The 24,043-nt window shown below is 40.8% G+C and overlaps 1 protein-coding gene across 5 annotated transcripts in view; it reads left to right on the top strand.

The window, feature by feature from the left end:
- GSAP (gamma-secretase activating protein) overlaps nt 1-24,043 on the top strand; it is a 90,882-nt gene that overhangs the window by 59,133 nt on the left and 7,706 nt on the right. For all 5 annotated transcript variants that reach the window (XR_003795096.1, XM_029232932.1, XM_029232930.1 and 2 more), the window contains 7 exons: nt 11,738-11,866; nt 12,720-12,778; nt 13,473-13,504; nt 15,792-15,853; nt 19,500-19,595; nt 22,137-22,207; nt 22,686-22,780. Coding sequence is in view for 4 of the 5 variants with exons in the window: in XM_029232932.1 (XP_029088765.1) it covers nt 11,738-11,866; nt 12,720-12,778; nt 13,473-13,504; nt 15,792-15,853; nt 19,500-19,595; nt 22,137-22,207; nt 22,686-22,780 (544 nt within the window). In the remaining variant the exon portion in view is untranslated. The remainder of the gene's footprint in view (nt 1-11,737; nt 11,867-12,719; nt 12,779-13,472; nt 13,505-15,791; nt 15,854-19,499; nt 19,596-22,136; nt 22,208-22,685; nt 22,781-24,043) is intronic.

Here is a 24,043-nt window from a genome sequence, read left to right as displayed (position 1 = left end):
CTTCAGTTTACTTCTCAGATGATGAAATTGAGGAACAGACCCAGGATCAAGAATTCTTGTTTTTGTCTCTCTCCTACAGCCACTAGGCTGTGCTGCTTTTATTCATAGTTCAGTTGAAGACATAATGTTTAATTCTTAAGGTTGAGAGGAGGGAACTGTCTTAGCATTGGCTTTCTCAGGATATATGCTGATTGCGAGATGGAATAGTTTAGAGCCATATTTAGGGAGTTACATGAAAAATTACATCTCATTAAAAATGGCTAAGAGTACTACCCAGCTGTGCAAAGAAGAGAGATATTTTTTCTAAATGTTGGGAAGAAGGAGAAAGTCCACTTATAAATAGGAGAACTTGGCCTTACAACATGCAGTCCCCTTGGCAGGAAGCCTCAGGAGTTCCGGTCGCTGGTCCTCTGTATGGCTGGCCTGCTTACAGCATCTTGGCTTAGTACGGTACCTTACTAGCCTTATGGACACAAAGACATTTCTATTTTATTCTGTCTGTGCTGGAGGTAGTAGGTCACTGTGTTTCTCTGGGCTGCAAGTAAAAGCTGATACTGAGATGGTATCCACTGAAGAGCCAAGTTGGATTGATGCTTTACCTGTGCTAGTTGAGCCCTGATATGAAGGGTAAAGTTTCTCTCTGAGTTGGCTTCCTCTTCTGTAAAAGAAGATGCTGGTTCATCAGCAGGTGTAGGATCAAAGCCAGAGGGCGTTTAAGAAATGAAAGGCAGGGCTTCCCTGGTGGCGCAGTGGTTGAGAGTCCGCCTGCCGATACAGGGGATACGGGTTCGTGCCCCGGTCCGGGAAGATCCTACATGCCGGTCCGGGAAGATCCCACATGCCTGTCCGGGAAGATCCCATGTGCCGCTGAGCGGCTAGGCCCGTGAGCCATGGCCGCTGAGCCTGCGCGTCCGGAGCCTGTGCTCTGCGACGGGAGAGGCCACAAGAGTGAGAGGCCCGCGTACCGAAAAAGAAAAAAGAAAAAAAAAAAGAAATGCAGAATTTTTTTTCTGGCAGTAATTTGCAGCTGAGCCCGTAAGTACCACAGGGCTTTTTTTCTTCTTTTTTTTTTTTTTTTTTTTTTTTTTTTTTAGCGGTACGCGGGCCTCTCACTGTTGTGGCCTCTCCCGTTGCGGAGCACAGGCTCCGGACGCGCAGGCTCAGCGGCCATGGCTCACGGGCCCAGCCGCTCCGCGGCATGTGGGATCTTCCCGGACCGGGGCACGAACCCGTGTCCCCTGCATCGGCAGGCGGACTCTCAACCACTGCGCCACCAGGGAAGCCCTTTCTTCCTTTTTAAAGAAAAAAAATCAAAATTATTTCCCACATAAATGGGAAACAGTCCCTTAATGAAACCTTTTTGTCTGTTTGTTCAATTAATAGTTGTGATGGGCTACATTTGGTAATTATTTTATGTCATCCTAAGAGACAAAATAAAATTATTTCTCAGGAAGAGACTTGGAATAATTTTCCTTCCTTTAAAATCAAAATTTAAAACTCCCCCTGTGCAGGGAAGTGCTTCTGGGTCATTCCTTGAGGATCTGATGGCTTCTAACACCAGAGTCTCCCAGAAGTAGCTAAATTTACGGGTATTTTTCTTAGAAAGCATTTTTGTGTATTTGAAAGCTTTATAAGCTCTTTTCAGGAAGCTGGCGATGTGCTTCAGACTCTTGTGGCTTTCACTTTGCTGTTGTCCCTGATGAATATGGTGCTTAGTATTCAACAAGCTCTGTAAGTGCTGGTTGACGGAAAGGAGCGGCTTTCTGTGCTCCCAGGTTGGCTGCTAGGGTGTGACTGTGTAGCTCCCATGCCCTCTTCCCCCCGTACCATGCTATAACAGCTAACCTTTTACCTTGGAGCCTCTTTTACTCTCTGCATCAATGAGCATGCTGGTGTTACTTTGGCATTTGAGATCCTTTGAAGATTGGTCCTAACCTCCTCTCTGACCCTGTCTTCTATTCTGTCACAACACAATTGCAAGTCTTCAGACAGCTGGTTCTTCATCAGCCTTTAAACCAGAGATGTAGATGAGAACCTTTGAGGGTGGGAGGGAGACTGGGATTACCTGTATATGCTCAAGCGTGTTCTCAGCCCAGGCTGAATGGTCGGCTTGCCTGGGGACGGTTGAAAACTCATGAGGCTCAGGTTACACCCCACACCAGTTAGGATTCTAGGGGATGGGACCCAGGTGGTTGCTGAGGTTGGTAGTTACACCCTAGAGGCAGATATCTTCACCACAGAGAGTGAAGGGGGCTGTGGGTTGTTTTCTCTGCTTTCTCTAAAGCTCTGTCTCTGATCTAAACCCAGAATCTACATTCCGCTCTCTCAGTCTTTGCTCATTTCCTCAGAGCCCCACCTAGAATATCCTCTCTTCACCCTTCATTTACATATCCGTTTTCATCCTCTGGGCCTTAGCTATTTCCCATACTTCCAAACAGACCTCCCAATTTGTAATGGTGTCTGTGAATTTTCATAACTTAAGAAATTGCATCACTTATGTACTAGCTACCAAGTAATGACATATGCCACTGTTTTCTCTGTACTCCCTCAATATCTGTATCATAACATCCAGCCCAGTGACCTCCTTAAAAGACCTACACATTTATATTACAATATTTCTGGGGCTTTTGGCTAATAGTGTTCCTTACTTAAATGTAAGTTGTTTTTGTTTTAAAACTTAGATAACTTTTCCTTCTAACTCAGTAGTTTTGAACTATTTTAGGCCATGGATTCCTTTGACAGTCTGATATAAACTGTAGACCTTCTCCCCAGAAGAGTGTTCATACAAACACGTACTCCATTTTACATATAATCAGTGGGCTCAGAAGCCCCTCTGAAGCATGTCCTTGGACTTGTTTTGTCTGCTTATTCTCAACTCAGACAAGGGTCTGAGGAAAGGGATTTCTTAATGGGAGTATGAGAAGAAGATAGTTTGGGAGAGAACTTTTCTTGGGAGCCAGAGGGTGAGTATGAGAGTGGGGTCTTCTGAGAGGAGGATGACTTTGGCCTGAGGGGAAGAGGGCCTTGCACAGGTAGAAGGACACCAGCGTTCCTCCCCTTGCTCTGTGCTGGACAGGATTGGGTGGATGACGCACTGGGACTCCAGTGGTCAAGCAGGCAGAGCTAATAGTGGAAATGACCACTAGATGTCACCACAACACCACTTAGTTTGCTGGCTTTTGGCACTAGTTGCGTGAACTCAGATGTAGAATACCAAGAAAGCTGTAGTGATTTCCTGTTAGGGACTGAATTTTGCCAAATGATGGCAGGATTTGCTTTCATTATTGTTTTTTCAATATAAGGAAGACCAAAGGGTGGATAAAGGTTTGTTCATTATAAATATATGGAAAGGGAAAGAAAAGATGAATGAGATAGGTCAAGTGGAGAGTGCGACCTGACGCCTCGGTTCTGACAATTTCTTGGAAATAGCCTTTCCTGTCTCTGTGAGAATGGATGTTGGCTGAACGGGCTTTTCAGCTAACTAATTTCCTTTTTTTTTTCCTAACATCTTTACTGGAGTATAATTGCTTTACAATGGTGTGTTATATAACAAAGTGTGTGTTTATAAAAAACACAAAGTGTGTGTTTATAACAAAGTGAATCAGCTATACATATACATACATCCCCATGTCTCCTCCCTCTTGCGTCTCCCTCCCACCCTCCCTATCCCACCGCTCTAGGTGGTCACAAAGTACTGAGCTGATCTCCCTGTGCTATGTGGCTGCTTCCCACTAGCTATCTATTCTATGTTTGCTAGTGTGTATATGTCCATGCCACTCTCTCACTTCGTCCCAGCTTATTCTTCCCACTCCCCGTGTCCTCAAGTCCATTCTCTACATCTGCATCTTTATTCCTGCCCTGCCCCTAGGTTCTTCAGGACCCTTTTTTTTTTTTTTTAGATGCCTTATATATGTGTTAGCATACGGTATTTGTTTTCTCTTTCTGACTTACTTCACTCTGTTTGACAGACTCTAGGTCCATTCACCTCACTACAAATAACTCAGTTTCGTTTCTTTTTATGGCTGAGTAATATTCCATTGTATATATGTGCCACATCTTCTTTATCCATTCATCTGTCGATGGACACTTAGGTTGCTTCCACGTCCTGACTATTGTAAATAGAGCTGCAGTGAACATTGTGGTACATGACTCTTTTTGAATTATGGTTTTCTCAGGATATATGCCCAGTAGTGGGATTGATGGGTCGTATGGTAATTCTATTTTTAGTTTTTTAAGGAACCTTCATACTGTTCTCCACAGTGGCTGTATCAATTTACATTCCCACCAACAGTGCAGGAGGGTTCCCTTTTCTCCACACCCTCTCCAGCATTTACTGTTTGTAGATATTTTGATGATGGCCATTTGACTGGTGTCAGATGATGCCTCATTGTAGTTTTGATTTGCATTTCTCTAATTATTAGTGATGTTGAGCTTTCTTTCATGTGTTTGTTGGCAGTCTGTATATCTTCTTTGGAGAAGTGTCTATTTAGGATTGGGTTGTTTGTTTTATTGATATTGAGCTGCATGAGCTGCTTGTAACTTTTGGAGATTAATCCTTTGAATTAATATTTTATATTAATTTTATATTATAATTTTATATTAATATTTTAATTAATATTTCATTTGCAAATATTTTCTCCCATTCTGAGGGATGTCTTTTCATCTTGTTTATGGTTTCCTTTGCTGTGCAAAAGCTTTTAAGTTTCATTAGGTCCCATTTGTTTATTTTTGTTTTTATTTCCATTTCTCTAGAAGGTGGGTCAAAAAGGATCTTGCTGTGATTTAGAGTGTTCCACCTGTGATTTAGAGTGTTCCACCTGTGTTTTCCTCTAAGAGTTTTATAGTGTCTGGCCTTACACTTAGGTCTTTAATCCAGTTTGAGTTTATTTTTGTGTATGGTGTTAGGGAGTGTTCAAATTTCATTCTTTTACATGTAGCTGTCCATTTTTCCCAGCACCACTTATTGAAGAGGCTGTCTTTTCTCCATTGTATATTCTTGCCTCCATTATCAAAGATAAGGTGACCACATGTGTGTGGGTTTATCTCTGGGCTTTCTATCCTGTTCCATCGATCTATATTTCTGTTTTTGTGTCTACCATACTGTCTTGATTACTGTAGCTTTGTGGTATAGTCTGAAGTCAGGGAGTCTGATTCCTCCAGCTCCATTTTTCGTTCTTAAGATTGCTTTGGCTATTCGGGGTCTTTTGTGTTTCCATACAAATTGTGAAATTTTTTGTTCTAGTTCTGTGAAAATTGCCAGTGGTAGTTTGATAGGGATTGCACTGAATCTGTACATTGCTTTGGGTAGTAGAGTCATTTTCACAATGTTGATTCTTCCAATCCAAGAACATGCTATATCTCTCCATCTGTTTGTTATCAGCTTTAATTTCTTTCATCAGTGTCTTATAGTTTTCTGAATATAGGTCTTTTGTCTCCTTAGGTAGGTTTATTCCTAGGTATTTTTTTCTTTTTGATGTGATGGTAAATGGGAGTGTTTCCTTAATTTCTCTTTCATATTTTTCATCATTAGTGTATAGGAATGCAAGAGATTTCTGTGCACTAATTTTGTAACCTGCTACTTTACCAAATTCATAGATTAGCTCTAGTAGTTTTCTGGTAGCATCTTTAGGATTCTCTATGTATAGTATCATGTCATCTGCAAACAGTTACAACTTTACTTCTTCTTTTCCAATTTGTATTCCTTTTATTTCTTTTTCTTCTCTGATTGCCGTGGCTAAGACTTCCAAAACTGTGTTGAATAATAGTGATGAGAGTGGACAACCTTGTCTTCTTCCTGATCTTAGAGGAAATGGTTTCAGTTTTTCACCATTGAGAATAATGTTGGCTCTGGGTTTGTCATATATGCCCTTTATTATGTTGAGGTAAGTTTCCTCTATGCCTACTTTCTTTTTATCATAAATCAGTGTTGAATTTTGTCAGAAGCTTTTTCTACATCTATTGAGATGATCATATGGTTTATCTCCTTCAATTTGTTAATATGGTGTATTACATTGATTGATTTTGTATACTGAAGAATCCTTGCATTCCTGGGATAAACCCCACTTGATTATGGTGTATGATCCTTTTAATGTGCTGCTGGATTCTGTTTGCTAGTATTTTGTTGAGGATTTTTGCATCTATGTTCATCAGTGATATTGGTCTGTAGTTTTCTTCTTTGTGACACCTTTGTCTGGTTTTGGTATCAGGGTGATGGCGGCCTTGTAGAATGAGTTTGGGAGTGTTCCTCCCTCTGCTATATTTTCGAGAAGTTTGAGAAGGATAAGTGTTAGCGCTTCTCAAAATGTTTGATAGAATTCACCTGTGAAGCCATCTGATCCTGGGCTTTTGTTTGTTGGAAGATTTTTGATCACAGTCTCAATTTCAGTCCTTGTGATTAGACTGTTTATATTTTCTATTTCTTCCTGGTTCAGTCTCGGAAGGTTGTGCTTTTCTAGAATTTGTCCATTTCTTCCATGTTGTCCATTTTATTGGCATATAGTTGCTTGTAGTAATCTCTCATGATCCTTTGTATTTCTGCAGTGTCAGTTGTTACTTCTCCTTTTTCATTTCTATTTCTGTTGATCTGAGTCTTCTCCCTTGATGAGTCTGGCCAATGGTTTCTCAATTTTATCTTCTCAAAGAATCAGCTTTTAGTTCTATTGATCTTTGCTATTGTTTCCTTGATTTGTTTTTCATTTATTTTTGATCTTTTCTTTATGACTTCTTTCCTTCTTCTAACTTTGGGGTTTTTTGGTTCTTCCTTCTCTAATTGCTTTAGGTGTAAGATTAGCTTGTTCATTTGAAATGTTTCTTGTTTCTTGAGGTAGGATTGTAGTGCTATAAACTTCCCTTATAACTGCTTTGGCTACATCCCATAGGTTTTGGGTCATCGTGTTTTCATTGTCATTGGTTTCTAGGTATTTTTTAATTTCTTCTTTGATTTCTTCAGTGATCTTTGGTTATTTAGTAGTGTCTTGTTTAGCCTCCATATGTTTGTTTTTTTTACAGATTTTTTCCTGTAATTGATATCTAGTCTCATAGTATTGTGCTCAGAAAAGATACTTGATACAATTTCAGTTTTCTTAAATGTACCAAGGCTGGATTTGTGACCCAAGATATGATCTATCCTCGAGAATATTCCATGAGCACATGAGAAGAAAGTATATTCTGTTGTTTTTGGATGGGATGTTCTATAAATATCAGTTGAGTCCATCTCGTTTAATGTATCATTTAAAGCTTCTGTTTCCTTATTTATTTTCATTTTGGATGATCTGTCCATTGGTAAGAGTGGGTTGTTAAAGTCCCCTACTATGAATGTGTTACTGTTGATTTCCTCTTTTATGACTGTTAGCATTTGCCTTATGTATTGAGGTGCTCCTATGTTGGGTGCATAAATATTTACAGTTGTTATATCTTCTTCTTAGATTTACCCCTTGATCATTATGTAATGTCGTTCTTTGTCTCTTGTAATAGTCTTTATTTTAATGTCTTTTGTCTGATATGAGAATTGCTACTCCAGCTTTCTTTTGGTTTCCATTTGCATGGAATATATTTTTCCATCCCCTCACTTTCAGTCTGTATGGGTCCCTAGGTTTGAAGTGGGTCTCTTGTAGACAGCATATATATGGGTCTTGTTTTTGTATCCATTCAGCCAGTCTATGTCTTTTGGTTGGAGCATTTAATCCATTTACATTTAAGGTAGTTATCGATATGTATGTTCCTATTGCCACTTTCTTAATTGTTTTGGGTTTGTTATTGTAGGTCTTTTCTTTCTCTTGTGTTTCCTGCCTAGAGAAGTTCCTTTAGCATTGTTGTAACGCTGGTTTGGTTGTGCTGAATTCTCTTAGCTTTTGATTGTCTGTAAAGCTTTTAATTTCTCCATCGAATCTGAATGAGATCCTTGTTGGGTAGGGTAATCTTGGTTGTAGGTTTTTCCCTTTCATCACTTTCAATATGTCCTGCCACTCCCTTCTGGCTTGCAGAGTTTCTGCTGAAAGATCAGCTGTTAACCTTATGGGGATTCCCTTGTATGTTATTTGTTGTTTTTCCCTTGTTGCTTTTAATATTTTTTCTTTGTATCAAATTTTTGATATTTTGATTAATATGTGTCTTGGCATGTTTCTCCTTGGATTTATCCTGTATGGGACTCTCTGCGCTTCCTGGACTTAATTAACTATTTCTTTTCCCATATTAAGGAAGTTTTCAACTATAATCTCTTCAAATATTTTCTCATTCTCTTTCTTTTTCTTCTCTGGGACCCCTATAATTTGAATGTTGGTGCATTTAATGTTGTCCCAGAGGTCTCTGAGACTGTCCTCAATTCTTTTCATTCTTTTTTCTGTATTCTGCTCCATGGTAGTTATTTCCACTATTTCATCTTCCAGGTCACTTATCCGTTCTTCTGCCTCAGTTATTCTGCTCTTGATTCCTTCTAGAGAATTTTTAATTTCATTTATTTTGTTGTTCATCATTGTTTGTTTGCTCTTTAGTTCTTCTAGGTCCTGGTTAAATGTTTCTTGTATTTTCTCTATTCTATTTCCAAGATTTTGCATCATGTTTACTATCATTATTCTGAATTCTTTTTCAGGTAGACTGCCTATTTCCTCTTCATTTGTTTGGTCTCATGGGTTTTTGCCTTGCTCCTTCATCTGTTGTGTGTTTCTCTGTCTTCTCATTTTGCTTAACTTACTGTGTTTGGGTTCTCCTTTTCGCAGGCTGCAGGTGAATTGTTCCCATTGTTTTTGGTGTCTGCCCCCAGTGGGTAAGGTTGGTTCAGTGGGTTGTGTAGGCTTCCTGGTGGAGGGGACTGGTGCCTGTGTTCTGGTGGATGAGGCTGGATCTTGTCTTTCTGGTGGGCAGGACTGCGGCCAGTGGTGTGTTTGGGGTGTCTGTGACCTTACTATGATTTTAGGCAGCCTCTCTACTAATGGTTGTGGTTGTGTTCCTGTCTTGCTAGTTGTTTGGCATAGGGTGTCTAGCACTGTAGCTTGCTGGTCGTTGAGTGGAGCTGGGTCTTAGCGTTGAGATGGAGACCACTGGAAGAGCTTTTGCTGTTTGATGTTACGTGGAGTCAGGAGGTCTTTGGTGGGCCAGTGTACTGAACTTGGCTCTCCCATGTCGGAGGCACAGGCTTGACACCTGGCTGGAGCACCAAGACCCTGTCAACCACATGGCTCAGAAGAAAAAGGAGAAAAAAAGCAGAAAAATAAGAATAAAATAAAGTTATTAAAATGAAAATTTTTAAAAATAAAGAAGTTGGGGCTTCCCTAGTGGCTCAGTGGTTGAGAGTCCGCGTGCCGATGCAGGGGATGCGGGTTCGTGCCCCGGTCCGGGAAGATCCTGCATGCCGTGGAGTGGCTGGGCCCGTGAGCCATGGTCGCTGAGCCTGCGCGTCCGGAGCCTGTGCTCCGCAACAGGAGAGGCCACAACAGTGAGAGGCCCGCGTACCGCAAAAAAAAAAAAGTTAAAGAGTAATTTAAAAAAAGAAAAAGAAAGAAAGAAGAGAGCAACCAAACCAAAAAACAACTCCACTAATGATAAGAGATGCTAAAAAGTATACTAAAGAAGAAAAAAAAGAAAAAAACAGACAGTGAGAACCCTAGGACAAATAGTAAAAGCAAAGCTATACACACAAAATCACACAAAGAAGCATACACATACTCACAAAAAGAGAAAAAGGAAAAACATATATATATCTATATATAAAAAAAGAAGGAAGAGAGCAATCAAATCAATAAGCAAATCTACCAATGATAATAAACTCTAAATACTAAACTAATATAAACATAAAACCCAAACAAATTAGATGCAGAAAGCAAACCCCAAGTCTACAGTTGCTCCCAAAGTCCACTGCCTCAATTTTGGGATGATCCGTTGTCTATTCAGGTGTTCCACAGATGCAGGGTACATCAAGTTGATTGTGGAGATTTAATCCGCTGCTCCTGAGGCTGCTGGGAGAAATTTCCCTTTCTCTTGTTTGTTCGCACAGCTCCTGGGTTTCAACTTTGGATCTGGCCCCGGTTCTGCATGTATGTCACATGCAGAGGGAGTCTATTCTTCGCTCAGACAGGAGGCGGTTAAAGGAGCAGCTGATTTGGGGGCTCTGGCTCACTCAGGCTGGGAGGAGGGAGGGGTATGGATTGTGGTGCAAGCCTGTGGCAGCAGAGGCCAACATGACATTGCAACAGCCTGAGGAGCGCTGTGTGTTCTCCCAGGCAAGTTGTCCCTGGATCACGGGACCCTGGCAGTGGTGGGCTTCACAGGCTCCCGGGAGAGGAGGTGTAGATAGTGACCTGTGCTTGCACACACACTTCCTGGTGGCTGCAGGAGCAGCCTTAGTGTTTCATGACCGTCTCTAGTGTCCGCACTGATAGCCGGGGCTCGCGCCCGACTCTGGAGCTCGGTTAGGCGGTGCTCTGAATCCCCTCACCTCACGCACCCCAAAACAATGGTCTCTTGCCTCTTAGGCAGTTCCAGACTTTTTCCTGGACTCCCTCCCCAGCCAACTAATTTCTGAAACAGCAAGTTAGTTTTATTATGTAACTCACTTTACTGATACTTCAACATCCATTTTGAGCCCATTGTGACTATCCTTTCAATAAGAATTTGGGTGATGTGCTATTACTTAACAAAAGGGCATTTTTCTTGATTGAGGCATCTTTTTTTTTTTTTTTGCGGTACGCGGGCCTCTTACTGTTGTGGCCTCTCCCATTGCAGAGCACAGGCTACAGATGTGCAGGCTCAGCGGCCATGGCTCATGGGCCCAGCCACTCCGCGGCATGTGGGATCTTCCCGGACCGGGGCACGAACCTGTGTCCCCTGCATTGGCAGGCAGACTCTCAACCACCGCGCCACCAGGGAAGCCCGAGGCATCTTTTTTAAGTTCTCTTTTTTTCCCTTGTAATACAGCCAAGTCTGTTTGCACAGTAGACATTAACTCACTTTGTTTTATGGCCACACATTGCACCCTCGACCCCAGTCAAATCTTTTATAACTGCATATGTTTTGGCAAGAAAGTGTGTATCATAAATTTATCTTCATTAATTTGCAAAAACAATTTTTTGTCAGGATATCCTTCAACATTAAAAAATGTATTACTCTTGCATTTTGTTTAAAAATGAACGTAATGGGTATTTTTTGCTTCAGGGTAGTACAATGATATCAATACATCAAAAACCTAGATGTGATGGTCGCCAACTAATTCTGTCTTGGAGTATTTGACAACTGACTGTGAAAGGAGTTCATTTCACCTTTTTGATTCCTGAGTTTTGAAAAAGATCCTTTGGAAGTAAATGAACTTAGTGGGAAAGTAACCCTATTCTTCCACGTGTTCCAAATCTTGTGCACATTCTCTCACCAAACATGGCATTGTTGACACAATCTGAGTCAGAAAAATGGGTCTCTGGGGAGGAAATGATTTGATGTGTTCCGTGTAGGCTTCCCCACTTAGCCCTCACCCAGGGGAGTCCTGGCTTAGGGAGGTGAGCAGCTCTCTCTGTGTGTAAAAGGGACTCGAAAAGGAAGGGAGGAAGGCAAGCCTCTTCTGGTCTATTTTAGAATTCCTATCGGGGCAAGAAAGCCATCCTTTGTGGGAAGTGTCCACTCAGAAATGTTGCCTCATGAGAGCTAAGGAAGTGAAGTGAGCCCAGCTTTGCAGCAAGGCTTGCGTGGCCCTTGCCGAGTACTTTGGGCCACAGGACCTGTTTCTCAAGCTCACCAATGATTTTGTCTCCTACAGGTGCATAGCTTTAAGGGCTACTGGGAAAAACTGAACTCCAACCTGGAATATGTTAAGTACTCCAAGCCACACTTACACTATAACAACAGCGTGGTCAGGAGAGAGTGGCACAGCCTGATCTCGGAAGAGGTATGTGTGGGTTCTTGAGCGCAGAGCAGGAAGCAGAAGCCCAGCTGATTAGGTTCGGTGATGCCCTTAGGCCATTAGGCTGGCCCGTGTTCCAGCACTCTCCCCACTTGCCAGGCACTGTTTATTAATACTGCTGATCCCCAGTAGGGAGACCAAGGTGCTTCTCTGATCTCTCTTCTCTTGAAGAGGAAATTCAAGTGCAAAGAGGTTAAGGGACACACACGGCATGTTCATAGTAGAAGTGGGATTAACATCCGGGTCTCAGATGTGTTTTTGTGCTCCTTGTGTAGTTAAAAATTGATTAAAAAAAACCCTGGGTGTTCCCAAAGTAGTGGTTGCTAGGGGTTAGGGATGGTTGAAAGGAAAAGAGTGAATGTGACCCCTATCAAGGGATAGCACAAGGGAAATCTTTGGGGTGATGGAGCATTTCTGTATCTTGATTATGGTGGTACATTGTGGTATGTGAATCTACACATGTGATAAAATGACAGCACTATACGCTCACTGTACCAGTGCCAGTTTGCTGATTTGTGTATTGTACTGTAGTTATTTATAGAAGATGTAAACACTGAGGGAGACTGGGTAAAGAGTACATGAGCTGTCTGTAGCATTGTTGGATATAGTTGTAGTGTTGTATATAATATGTAGTTGACTTGCAACTATATAAAATATGTAATAGTTTCAGAATAAAACTTTTTTAGAGCAATTGTTAAAGAATCTAGGTGTTGTGATTACCTGGAAAGTACCTCTCTTTTTTCTGAACTCTTAACTATATTGTATTATGACCTCAGTGTGAAAAATGGCACCCACAAAACCTTCACCTTCCACACTTTTGACGTGTTCTCACTCCTAGAAAAAAGGAAAAAGAAGGTCCACGGTGTATGTGAGAAATATTCTTGATAATGCAATAAAGTAAGTAAAATGAGGTATTATTGTAGCTGTAAGATGGTTATATTTTGCAATTACTTTCTTGGCTACCTTTCAGGGAAGTAGCTTACTTTTGTTGCATATCCTCAGCAAGATGATGCTATCAGCTTATTAATGCAGCCACCTGAGCCCTATTCTGGAGTTTGGAGCTGGAATTTCTAGTGGGAAAAATTTATATGTCAAACCTTTTAGATTTGCATCCTGGGGCTGGATGACTTACAAGGAATAAGTGGTAAAGAAAACTCTTATTAGTTGAGCACTTTAGAGGGGTACAAACATTAGGTTGATTTTAAACAAGTGTAAGTGGGCTGGTGAGGTTGCTCTTATTTTGAAAGCATATTTTCTGGGTAGATGAGTCATCTCAGAGTGCTATAAGCATAGGCCCCATTCCAACCCCTGTTCTATTTTCTGTTCCCCTTATTTCCAATAACTGAGAGCTGTAATTGTTCTAAATTATTGTCATTGTTTGCACTAAAGAGTTTTGAGATTTTATAAATTGCTAATGTGGCTTTTGCCAAGTTGATTAAAGTTTCTGAGGTTTTCAGCAGCCTGAGAACAGTTTCTGCGGTGGTTTTATGGGTTTTTAAAGGAGGATATCTTTGTATGGTGTGGCTTTCGTTGTTTTGTTTTTTTTTAATAATGCTTCCTGTGTGAATAACATCGGCTAATTTCTTTGTAGGGTGATTTCTAACCTAGAAGCAAGGAATTTGGGTAAGAAAATAAAATAAAGCGTTCTGGATTTCAGTCAGTGTTTTGTTTGTAATACCATTCTTCCTCCCACTGTGGGTTGGCAGGGAAATCCCTTCCACTAGTGCTGTGAAGGCAGCACTCTTTACTATTTTCCCATCAGAGTGGCCACCCAGCTCCTTCCATGTCCCTCTTGGCCCAGGTCCTTCGGGGACAGCTGCTCTTGCCGAGGAGTCCCTGACTGTTTGTTTACCTTCTGTTTCCCCATAGAACTGATCGAATTAACATGCCCTCTGGCTGTACTCCCAGGGTGTAGTTCCCTTGGCTTAGAGCTGCTTTCTCTCCAGCTGTCTGATCATACAAGGATCTTTGACTTGTATGCTCCTTTCATTTTGGTTAGCACTTGGGCACTCCCTGGGCTAGGTCATAGGGGCACAAAGACTAGGGGCCTCTAGACAAGCAGTGTGGTTATGGGGGTAGAGTATGGGCTTAGGGGCGGACAGAACTGAGCTTAAACTCCAGCTTGGCCACCATGTGCTCTTAGGCAAGCCATTTATCCATTTTGTGTGTTGTCCTCCTCAGGGCAAGCGTGAGAAGAAAATGAGAGTCAACGGAGTCGTGTTTACAGTGCCCAGTCCCTCGCTTGGTACATGGGATACCTGACATGGCTGCTTTATCTTTAGTGTGTGAGGAAGAAATGCTAACACATAGCCTCTAAACCAGGGGACAGGCATTATGCAGCTGCAGGGTGCAGGGGGTGAGAGGCTAGGTCAGGAGTGGGGACAGAGGTTGTAAAGGCTTCCCACGGGGGGGGTGATGTCCGAGTTAAGTCTTGACAAAGAAGGGGAACTTAGCCAGGGGAAACTGAGGGGAGAGGATGCTAAGCATATTCAATACAGGCTTTTTTGGTGATTTTGTCTGTGGAACTCTTTCACACTTCATAAAGGTCAGCCTCCATTAAAAAAGGAGCTGTTGTTTTTATGTTCCACTTCTGTTTTATGGGCTTGGATGTTTAGGTATATGTTGGGTGACCCTAACGGACATTATTTTATATGATGCGTTGCCGCACATCCTGCAGCTGTGCGCACAGCCCGCATGAGCTGTGAAGTCAGTGAGTAGCCCCGGGAACCAGGCCATCTAGGCCTGAAGCCAGGGCTCTGCCACCAGCACCAGGCAGGAGCAGTCTGCCAGGGGTGTGAATGTGCATGCAGGCTCCCCTCCTTGCGTTGCTAGGGGATTTGCACTGGGGGAAGTTTTGCCAGTCTGGCTGAGGTTTCTGTGTGTGCTCTGCTCCCACGACTGGGTAGAACTCCTGTTCTTGTACTTCAGGCCTGTTTGCATCCTGTTACTAGTCGTTCTCACTAGATGACCTTCAGGGAACTTGTCCCTTCCTCTCATGTGCTTTGGTTGTGCTAGTTTCCTAGGAAAAATGTCACTGTCAGAGATGGAACATTCCTTGTGAAGTTCAAAACAGCCGTGAAAACTACTGGGCTCTAGTTTTGAATTGTTTACCATGAAGGCTGTGTAGGATCCAGTTAGGATTTATCTCAAGGGGTCAAGAGGCATCCGTGCCCTGCCACACAGAGTCCTCAGCCCCCTGACCGGGGCAGTTCCGCCTGTTGACGGGCTCGTGACTCAGGTTCTGGGAGAGGAAGATGGGGCTTGAAGGTGCCGTTAGCGGAGCGTTAGGGCAGATCTTCCTAGAGACAGCGTTTTCCTGTCCCTCCAGTCTTGCTGGTGCGGTGCAAATCAAGGTGGAGAAAGTGCCATTTGGTTTAACCTTACATGCCACTTTTCCATCTCAGCTACCTTTTCAGTCCCATAACTTGTGCCAATTATTCTTATTTACCGCAGTAACTGACTGGTCTCCTCACCTCAGTAACTCTATAAACTACAAGTTGGAGTCAGAAAGAAGGGAGTCTTGCGACCCTTCCACTAAGTCCCCATCCCTGGGTTTGCCCCTCCCTTAGGGTTTAGAATCTCCTATGAAGCAGAGGATCTTAGTGGTGAGTCTTCACACTGAAGAGAAATCAAAGTCAGAGTATATTGGTGTTGGGAACATGTTCCTTGTTTTCTTTCTTTCTTTCCCAGTCTCTGCCTCTCTGGTTCACAGCTCTCTCTCTGTGCATATCACTAAGTGGTAAGTTGCAGCGTGTAGAACTAGGTCACACTGAATGAAAAATTTTCATCCCATCAGGGAATTGTTATGTTTTCCCAGTGACTCAGAGAAGGGAAACCCAGGCTGAGGCCTCCTCCTTCCAGCCCATTCCCGAAAACCACCCTGCTTGACTGTTGCTCTGTTTAATTTCAGAGCCAAGATTAACACCCCTCTTGCAGGAGGAAGACAACCACCAACGGCTGCTTATGGGGCTGGTAAGTGGTCTGTGGGCTGTTCAGTGCTGGTGAACAGTGGGCTCCAAGGAAAGGGGGAAGGGCTAGATTGTACTTCTCATTCTGTTCTTCTTTTTCATTCACTCTTTCAACACAGGGTTGTTGCCAGTCACTCACTGTAGGTTCAGTGGTGAGGAACACATATATAATTTCTGCCCTCTTGGTACTTGTAGTCTTGTGAGAGAGACATGAATTAATCAGTGACCCCAATAAATGTATAATTATAAAACATCATAAGGAAATGTATAGCGCTGAGAGTTTTTAAAATAGGAAACAGCAGCGTCTCTGTAGCATTTGTATTTGGGTTTAAAATACAACGGGATAAAGTATTCTTTCTCAAGAGGTCCTACCACTAGGAAGACCAAAGAGATATAAATCAAAATAAATTAATTGAAGAGCAGGATTGGCAAATAAATCCAAAATCTTAAAAAAAAACTATTAAACATCTGAGAAGTCTAATAAAATATTTTTAATACTGTGCAGGCTTAGGAATGGGATAATCTATTACCTTAAATATAGCTAGTTTAAAAATATGAGAAAAATACGTGTAAATACATATTCATACACTTAAAAATTCCAGTTAAACAAAGTTTCCTTGGCAACTAGAAATGACCAAACTTGAGCCAAGAAGAGATAGAAAGCCTGAAAGCATAATAGCCATAAAATAATTTAGAGAAAATATCAAAGATTATCTCCAAAAAAGGCCCCAAGTTATTTAATGAGTTTGTGCTTTCAGACTTTTAAGGACCAGATCATTCTCATGTTATGTAAAGTTTTTTTGAAAAAAAGATGAGAAGCTTCTTAATCACTTAAAAAAGCCAGCATAACCTTAAAACCAGAATCTGACAGTGACTACTTATGAATATAGATACTACAAGCGTAATTAAAATACTTCCCAGTGCTCTATTTGAAAATACAGCATAGCCACATGGGCTTCTTTTTAGGAAGGCTTAATATTAGAAAATATATTAATGTAATTCATCACACGACTAAGGCAAAGAGGAAAAAAAAGATTCTGTAGGTGCTAAAAGTTGATAAAAGTAAAATTCCACTTCTGGAGTTTTAAACAAAGTATAGTCTAATACTAATAGCCAGCATCCTTCTTCATGTCACCTTGGAGGCAGTGCTATTAATGTCAGAAAGAAGTTAAGTATCCTTGCTATTTTCACTAAAATTTTACGTTGTTTTAGAAATTCTAGCCAATGCAATAAGAAACAAAAGTAAAAGAAGGCGCTATGATTGTCTAATGCAACAAACAAAATAATCAACTGGGAAAATAATAAAATTTAAAAATAAAAAAATAATGCTGCAAATTAGTAAGCTGGTGATGCTATATTTATTTTCTTTTTGATTAGGATTAACCAGTTAAAAAAGATAACAAAAAACAGTGTATTATTTCCAAATCCTTAGCATCTAACTTTAGTAAAATTATAAACAAAAAGCCAGTGAAATTTCTGTGACAGTTGACTGACTCACTTGACAAAATAAAGAGGAATGGGACTGGCGTTACGAGATATCTAAATGTGTTGTTGATCTACAATAATTGGAACAATATGGTGCTGATACAAAGATAGACAGGAGGCTCTAGTTTAAATTTGGGTATTTGGTGTATGATAAAAATGAGGCATTTAAAAATCAATGTAGAAAGAAATAATTTTCAATCAATCAATCAATGCCTGACTATTTGGAAAAGACAATTAGGTTAGATTCTTCCCACCCCAAATACCGCCACTTTATATCATAAACCAACAGAAATATCAGGTTAAGGGATCATATAAAAATTTTAAACTGTGTGAAAGAATTTGAATAAAATAAGTGGACAGTTAAAAAATACTGAGAAAGCCTTTTAAGTGTATTATTGAACATAAACCTACAGGAGAAGATTGACTGAAAACTTAGACGAGAACAACAGAAAGGCAATACATTTAGAAAAAAGTATTTGCCACATATGTGATAAAAGAATAACATTTGGCATGTAATGTTTATAAATCAGTAAGAGAACAACACACCGGAAGGGAAATGGACAAAAGCTGTGACCAGTGAATTTTCAAAAGTTAATTTAGGCCAAGAGATATTGAGTTGGGTCAGGGTAAGAAGGAGAATGCTTACCATTGCTATAATCAAATGACAAACAGAATAAATGTTTTTCTTTGTCTTTTTTTTTTGTCTATCAAATTGACAAAAATTTAAAAATCATACTAGGAAAGTTCAGGGTACAGGGAATTTGACAGCCTCATGAGATGGAATTGGAAATTAATATAACCACAGTGGAAGCCATTTTAGCAGTGTCTCTATAACCTTAAGTAGGGACCCAATGAATTCCATTTCTAGGAATTTAGCCTGACAAAATAATCGAGGATATGGCAAGCAACTTTTGTGTAAGGATTTTTTGGTGATATTTGTAACAATAGTAAAGGAAATATCGCATATGTATAAGAAGGGAATAAATAATTCAATTATAGTATTTTCATAAAATTGGACACTGTGCAGCCATTACAACTAGTGTGATAAAGAATAATGACATAAATTATTATGTGAGAAAAAGCAGATTGTAAAATATTAGAATGAGTGTGCACACTGGAAAAAAGGAAAATAAAAAAACCAAAATGTTAATGTAGATGGTAGGATTATGAGCAATTTAAATTTTCATCTTTACGCTTATTATAGAAAAATTGAAATGCACAAAAATATGCATTATAACTTACACAGAAAAAAAATAATTTTTTTTAAAGCCTAATCAATTAGCACATGCCAGAGACTGAATTGAAATAATATACCACTCTGTCTTGGCCCAGGATGCCACGGGCTAAGGTTTACCCAGTGTGTCTGTCGTAAATGTAAATCTGCTAAAATAGAAGATACATATACTTGTGTTGTCAGTTATACAATTCCCATGGTGTTTATTGATGCAAAGATTTCTCTAGCCAAGAGGGTTTGTAGCTGAGCAGGCCATTTAGGCAAAAGCGAGAAAAAAAGGAAGAAAGGGAGAGAAAAGCAAAAAGTGGGAGGGCTGGGAATGCCACACTGATTGGGGAGCCCCAGGAATGGTTAGAAGAGTGTGGCTATAGAAACAAGCCCATTTGGAGGCACTAGGCTAAATATATCCATACCTTTACATGTCAGGGAGCTGCATGGAATGTCTTAACCATTGCGCAGAGAGAGGTACCTGGTGCATTTCCTTTTACTCCATCCTCTGTCCTTGCAAACACCCAAAACCTGTCCCTTCCCACCACCCCCATTAGCACAGTCATTCCACGTTTAGAGTTGTTCCTGTTAGCTCTCCAGAGCCAGGCGCAGTAGACTTCAATCCTTTGGTAGATCCCAAAGCCTTTGACTGCTAAGCTAGTGACTTCCACTGGCTTCTTTGGAGAATTCTCAACAGGGCTGGGAGCCTGGCTCTCAGCTGTTGGCTGGACTTTGGGTGAATCATAAGTCATTCCTCTCGAGGAAAATGGTGGTGCCCCTGATTTATGCCCATTAAGGAACATTGTGGGTTATGCATTTCTGCTAGCGGGATCTTCAGGTCCAATATCTTTCATATTGATAGGAAGGGTTAATAATGAATAGAATTCAAACCAGTTGCAGGTGTGACTGGGTAGGTTTTGACTTATCTATATTCTGTTTTCAGATGGTGTCTGAGCTAAAAGACCATCTTTTGAGACATCTACAGGGTGTGGAAAAGAAGAAAATTGAACAGATGGTTCTGGACTACGTTTCAAAACTGGTTGGTTTTGTTTTATCTTCTCTACCCGACCCACCCCTCCCTCAACCACTTGGTCTCTGGGTGTATAGTTCCCAGTATGTGGTTCAGTAGGTTTTTCATATTAGGTTTTTTGGAGCTCTCCCATCCTCAAACCTGTATATGTGGTGCTGTAGATTGAAGAAAGGGGGAAAAGAACCAAAAAACAAAGAGAATGTGGCTCTAGAAGTGGCTTATTGCACTCCCTTGCAGTAGTGGTTATATGCTCATGGAAGCCTGGAACAGTGATGAATTCAGCAATGGTTGCCAAATGTTCATGTCATCTTGTCATCTTCCAGCTCCTTATTAAACCATAGGTAGTGATTTCTGTACATGGAGGTTTCTGCAAACATGAGAGAACTTGAACTTCAATTCTTACTTAGCTCCAACAGCTCAATTAGGTGAGATTCCAGCCCAGTTGTATAAATACTTACCATGTTCCAGAGTCTGCTGATGAGATTGGCATCCCATTTACCTGGTAGCCACTCATTGAAATTGTGTGATCCATGTGTAAGTAGAAGTGATGCAGCTGGATTGAAATTTGAGGCTGTCTTGAGTCTTTCAAAACGCATATGGAGTTGAGGCCTCACCCTACTTAGAACCTGGAGATAATAAGATGGATAAAAATTTTAAAGTATTTAAATATACAGAAAGAGAAAGAACACTGCAACACTCCATTTCTCCAGGTTTGCATAGGACCAGCGTGTAAATGTGAACAAATATTTTTGCATTGAATTCTGGAAGATTAGTTAAATTTATTAGATATGGCCCTGATTTAATTTCATGTTTAACTTTTAAAGTTTTCTGCCTTACAGGGGACTCTATTCAATAATGGAAACGAATATTAAAAGAAGAGTGTCTATATGTGTAGAACTGAGTCACTTTGCTGTACAGCAGAGATTGGCACAGCATTGTAAATCAACTCTACTTCAGTTAAAACAAATTAAAAAAAATAAAAACAAACAAACGAAAAAGAAATACAGAAAGAAATCTTCTATTTTGGAAAACTGGGTAGTGGCAGAATGGCTCTGTGAATGGAGCATGAGCTCTTGGATAGCACTTGCTTAATGAGTGTTTGTTGAATTAAAACAACTCCCCAAAATGCTCCCAAGTGCCACCCATTGATTTATTTCTATAGTAAAGTGCATGCATGGAAGTAACTCACTCAAACCCTTTGTTGGTCATATGGCCATAGAGACGGTTCGTAGTTAATTAGTCGGAATAAAGTTGCGGAATATTTTTTAAAAAAAGTTTTCTGCCTTCATTGCAGTCATTAGTATCTGGTTTTAAATCATATATTTGAATTTCTATGGTAAGGTTTGACTTTCAGAATTTTAGTATAGGAAGACAGGTTGGTATTTGCATATACTAATGCTTACAAGCAGGGCACTGAAACTTTCTTAAATAATAATTCTTTGCAGTTGAACAATACCAAGGGGCTCACTTTATGAATGTGTTACTGATCTTCCCCATGTTGATACTAACTTACTTTCTTTGTCCTTTCATAACACACAGTTATTTAACACATCACCTACCATCTTTCTTTCTGTTGACTTTAAATTTCATCTTCCAGAATGTTAAGGTTTTTCTTCAAGCATCATTCTTCCCTATAGTTAATCACATAAAAGAATCCCCATAACACTAGTTTGTGCTAACAGCTCCTAGAACCAATAGGGCCAGAAATGGTAGAGATGAGGTCTCAGAAAACTCGTTGCCCCTGTCTTTCCAACTCAGCAGTCACTGATTGATGCCAAAGCTGCTCACCCTGCCCAGCAGCAAACGGCTGAGTCTCCCAGTCCCCTCCCAGGAGAGTGGCTGGACAGCCTTTAGAAAATAAATCCGAGGAGGTTGCTGCAAAACCTGATTATATTGCTTATTTGTTATCTTACCTGAGTTCAGCCAAAGAGAAACTGAGAATCTATATCATTGAGAATAAATAGTGTCTGTCTGTGCTCATATGGAAACTCTTCCTAATTTTGTCCCCTGTCCTTTGCCTACACGTGCAATGCATGGATTTGTGGTCCTGATAACAGCTCCTCGGAGATTGCCCTGTTGCTGGCAAACGAGTGAAATGTAGAACCTGGACATGGAACTAGTTTTGCTCCACAGCACATGCTCAGGACCTCCATTCTCTTCAGAACCGCCTTTCCTCTGTCAGCTGTCAGCTATGTCACCCTTGCCACATAACAGGCCTAGGGCGAACTCTGTTGCACTTGACCTTCACTGATGGATAAGGGCCTGTGATTGAGGGCCTGTGTTTGTGAGCGATGGGGCCGATTAGCGGTGGGGAAGCTCAGCTGGGGCACTGCCTGCAGTGACAGAGGGTGCTCTGTTAGACGCGGCTGCACATTTTCAGTCTTTCCATTTGGGATTCCATTGCTTGAGAATTGACCTCAGAAAGGCTGGTTCTGTGTCCGGGCACAGCCTGAATGCCAGCTGCCCGAACATGCCTGTCAGAGCTATGGAAGGATAGCTTGTAGGGGAAAGGGTATGAACAGAGGTTAACAGACTGTCTTTACCCTCTAGCTGGATCTCATTTGCCAAATACTGGAAGCCAGTTGGAGGAAACATAATCTTCATCCCTGGGTTCTCCACTTGTACGCAAGTATTTCTTGCTCTATTTTATCGTGGTGTACAAAGAGGTAAAACAACTCTGATTGCTGCCTGTTGTAGCAAAGCCTTTTTGAGACTTACCAGTTGAAAGTAACTCTCACCAGCCCCTTACACCATCCATCTTAGTTCTGAACTCAGCATTTAAAGTTATGCCCCTGTTACTTCACCTGTCCTCTTTCCTTGGCATCTGGCTGATGAGGAGGGAGGGGCACATGAGCTCAGTACTGCCAAGAAGGGGAATTTAAGTTAATGCAATTTATCATTTCTGTGCCTACTGTCTGGTTAGATTCTAGGCATTAGGCCGCTGGTCATCATCACATCTATGAACCTTTCTATGGGGCATAGCCTTTCACAATTAGCATGAATTCCACCAGGATGTGGCACTCAGAGCTACTGCTTACATGCAAATGGGGTTTTGGAGATGAGCTGCTTGGCTGACATGCTGCTTTGTTCTTTGACCAGCAATAGGCGGGCGAGTGCTGCTGAATTTGCGGTCTTTCACATCATGACCAGGATTTTGGAAGCTACTAACAGTTTGTTTTTACCTCTGCCTCCTGGTAAGTCTTGGCTTTTTTGGGTTTTGTTGTAATAAACTTGTTCTTTCTTCTTCACATAGTCTCTGGACTTTGGTGCATTATGAGTTTAAGAATGAGGCCTCCTATGTCTGCGAAATTGTGTGTCTGGTGTCACTGTGACAGATGGGCCTGAGGTTGGTCTCTGCCGACCAGATCTCCTCTGATTATTAAACTATACAGTAGCTTGTCACCAATTTTAGGAGCCAAGGCTGGTCCCCATGCAACTTTCTGGTTCAAAAACCAGTGGAGCTGATTCAGGGAGATCTTTCTCTGATGTCTCCAGGCCTAGTTTATCTGATCAAGAAAGTTAACACTCAGAAGGAAGTAGGTCTGGTTGGGTGTCAGAAATTGAGTTGATTCTTATATGTTCCTTGGAAGCTAAAAATTTCCCTTAGGATTTTGAAAAAGGACCAAATCAGGCTTCAAAACGCCTTTGGCGCATGTGTCTGCAGTCATTCATTTAATTGGTCATTTGTTCATTCAGTCAACAAACATTTGTTGAGCAATTTCATGCCAGGTACTGGGCTAGAAATTAGAGCAATTCCAAAAATTAACAAAAGTCTAGTTGGGAAAATGTGCATATAAATCAATATTCATTATAAGAAACAAGCTCCTGTTTGCTATAAACAACCTGCCTTATGCTTGTTATGTGTAAGTTCTGATGAGTTTTAAGCTTTATGATAGCTATCGCTATATAATATATACTAGCCAATTTTATTTAATTCATTCATATACATCTATCCATCCATCCGTCATTAATTTGTTCCTTTGTTCATTCATTTTAAGGCAACATGTATATGGTCCCCATTTTGTGCTAGGTACTATTGTAAGTACTTTACATAAATTAGCACATTTAATTTTTATAATGATGTTAAGTGATAAGAGCTTAAATTGAACCATATTAAATTGTTAATATCCAACCAGTTTTTGACCAAGAAAGATGGCACTTTCAAATGGTTCCACTTAATATTATTCCCACCTTATAGATGGTGAAATTGAGGCACAGAAAAGTTAAGTAACTTGCCTACAGTCACATAGCTATTAGGCAACAGAGCCAGTGCTCAAATCCAGGGAGTCTGGCCCTAAAATCTATGCTTCTAGCTACTATTCTGTGCTGCCTCTTGAATTTTATATTCCAGTTGAATTAGTTGATATTAAAGCATTGGCTGTCTATGGGCCTGGAAAATCCCCACAGCACATCTCAACTTCTCTGCATTTGTGGTATATCTGGTACAGTCTGGAATC

Source organism: Monodon monoceros, unplaced genomic scaffold, assembly GCF_005190385.1.
Source record: "Monodon monoceros isolate NGI ecotype Baffin Bay Population unplaced genomic scaffold, NGI_Narwhal_1 Super_Scaffold_2, whole genome shotgun sequence".
Taxonomy (NCBI): Eukaryota; Metazoa; Chordata; class Mammalia; order Artiodactyla; family Monodontidae; genus Monodon; species Monodon monoceros.
This window is presented reverse-complemented; position numbering and strand designations above follow the sequence as displayed.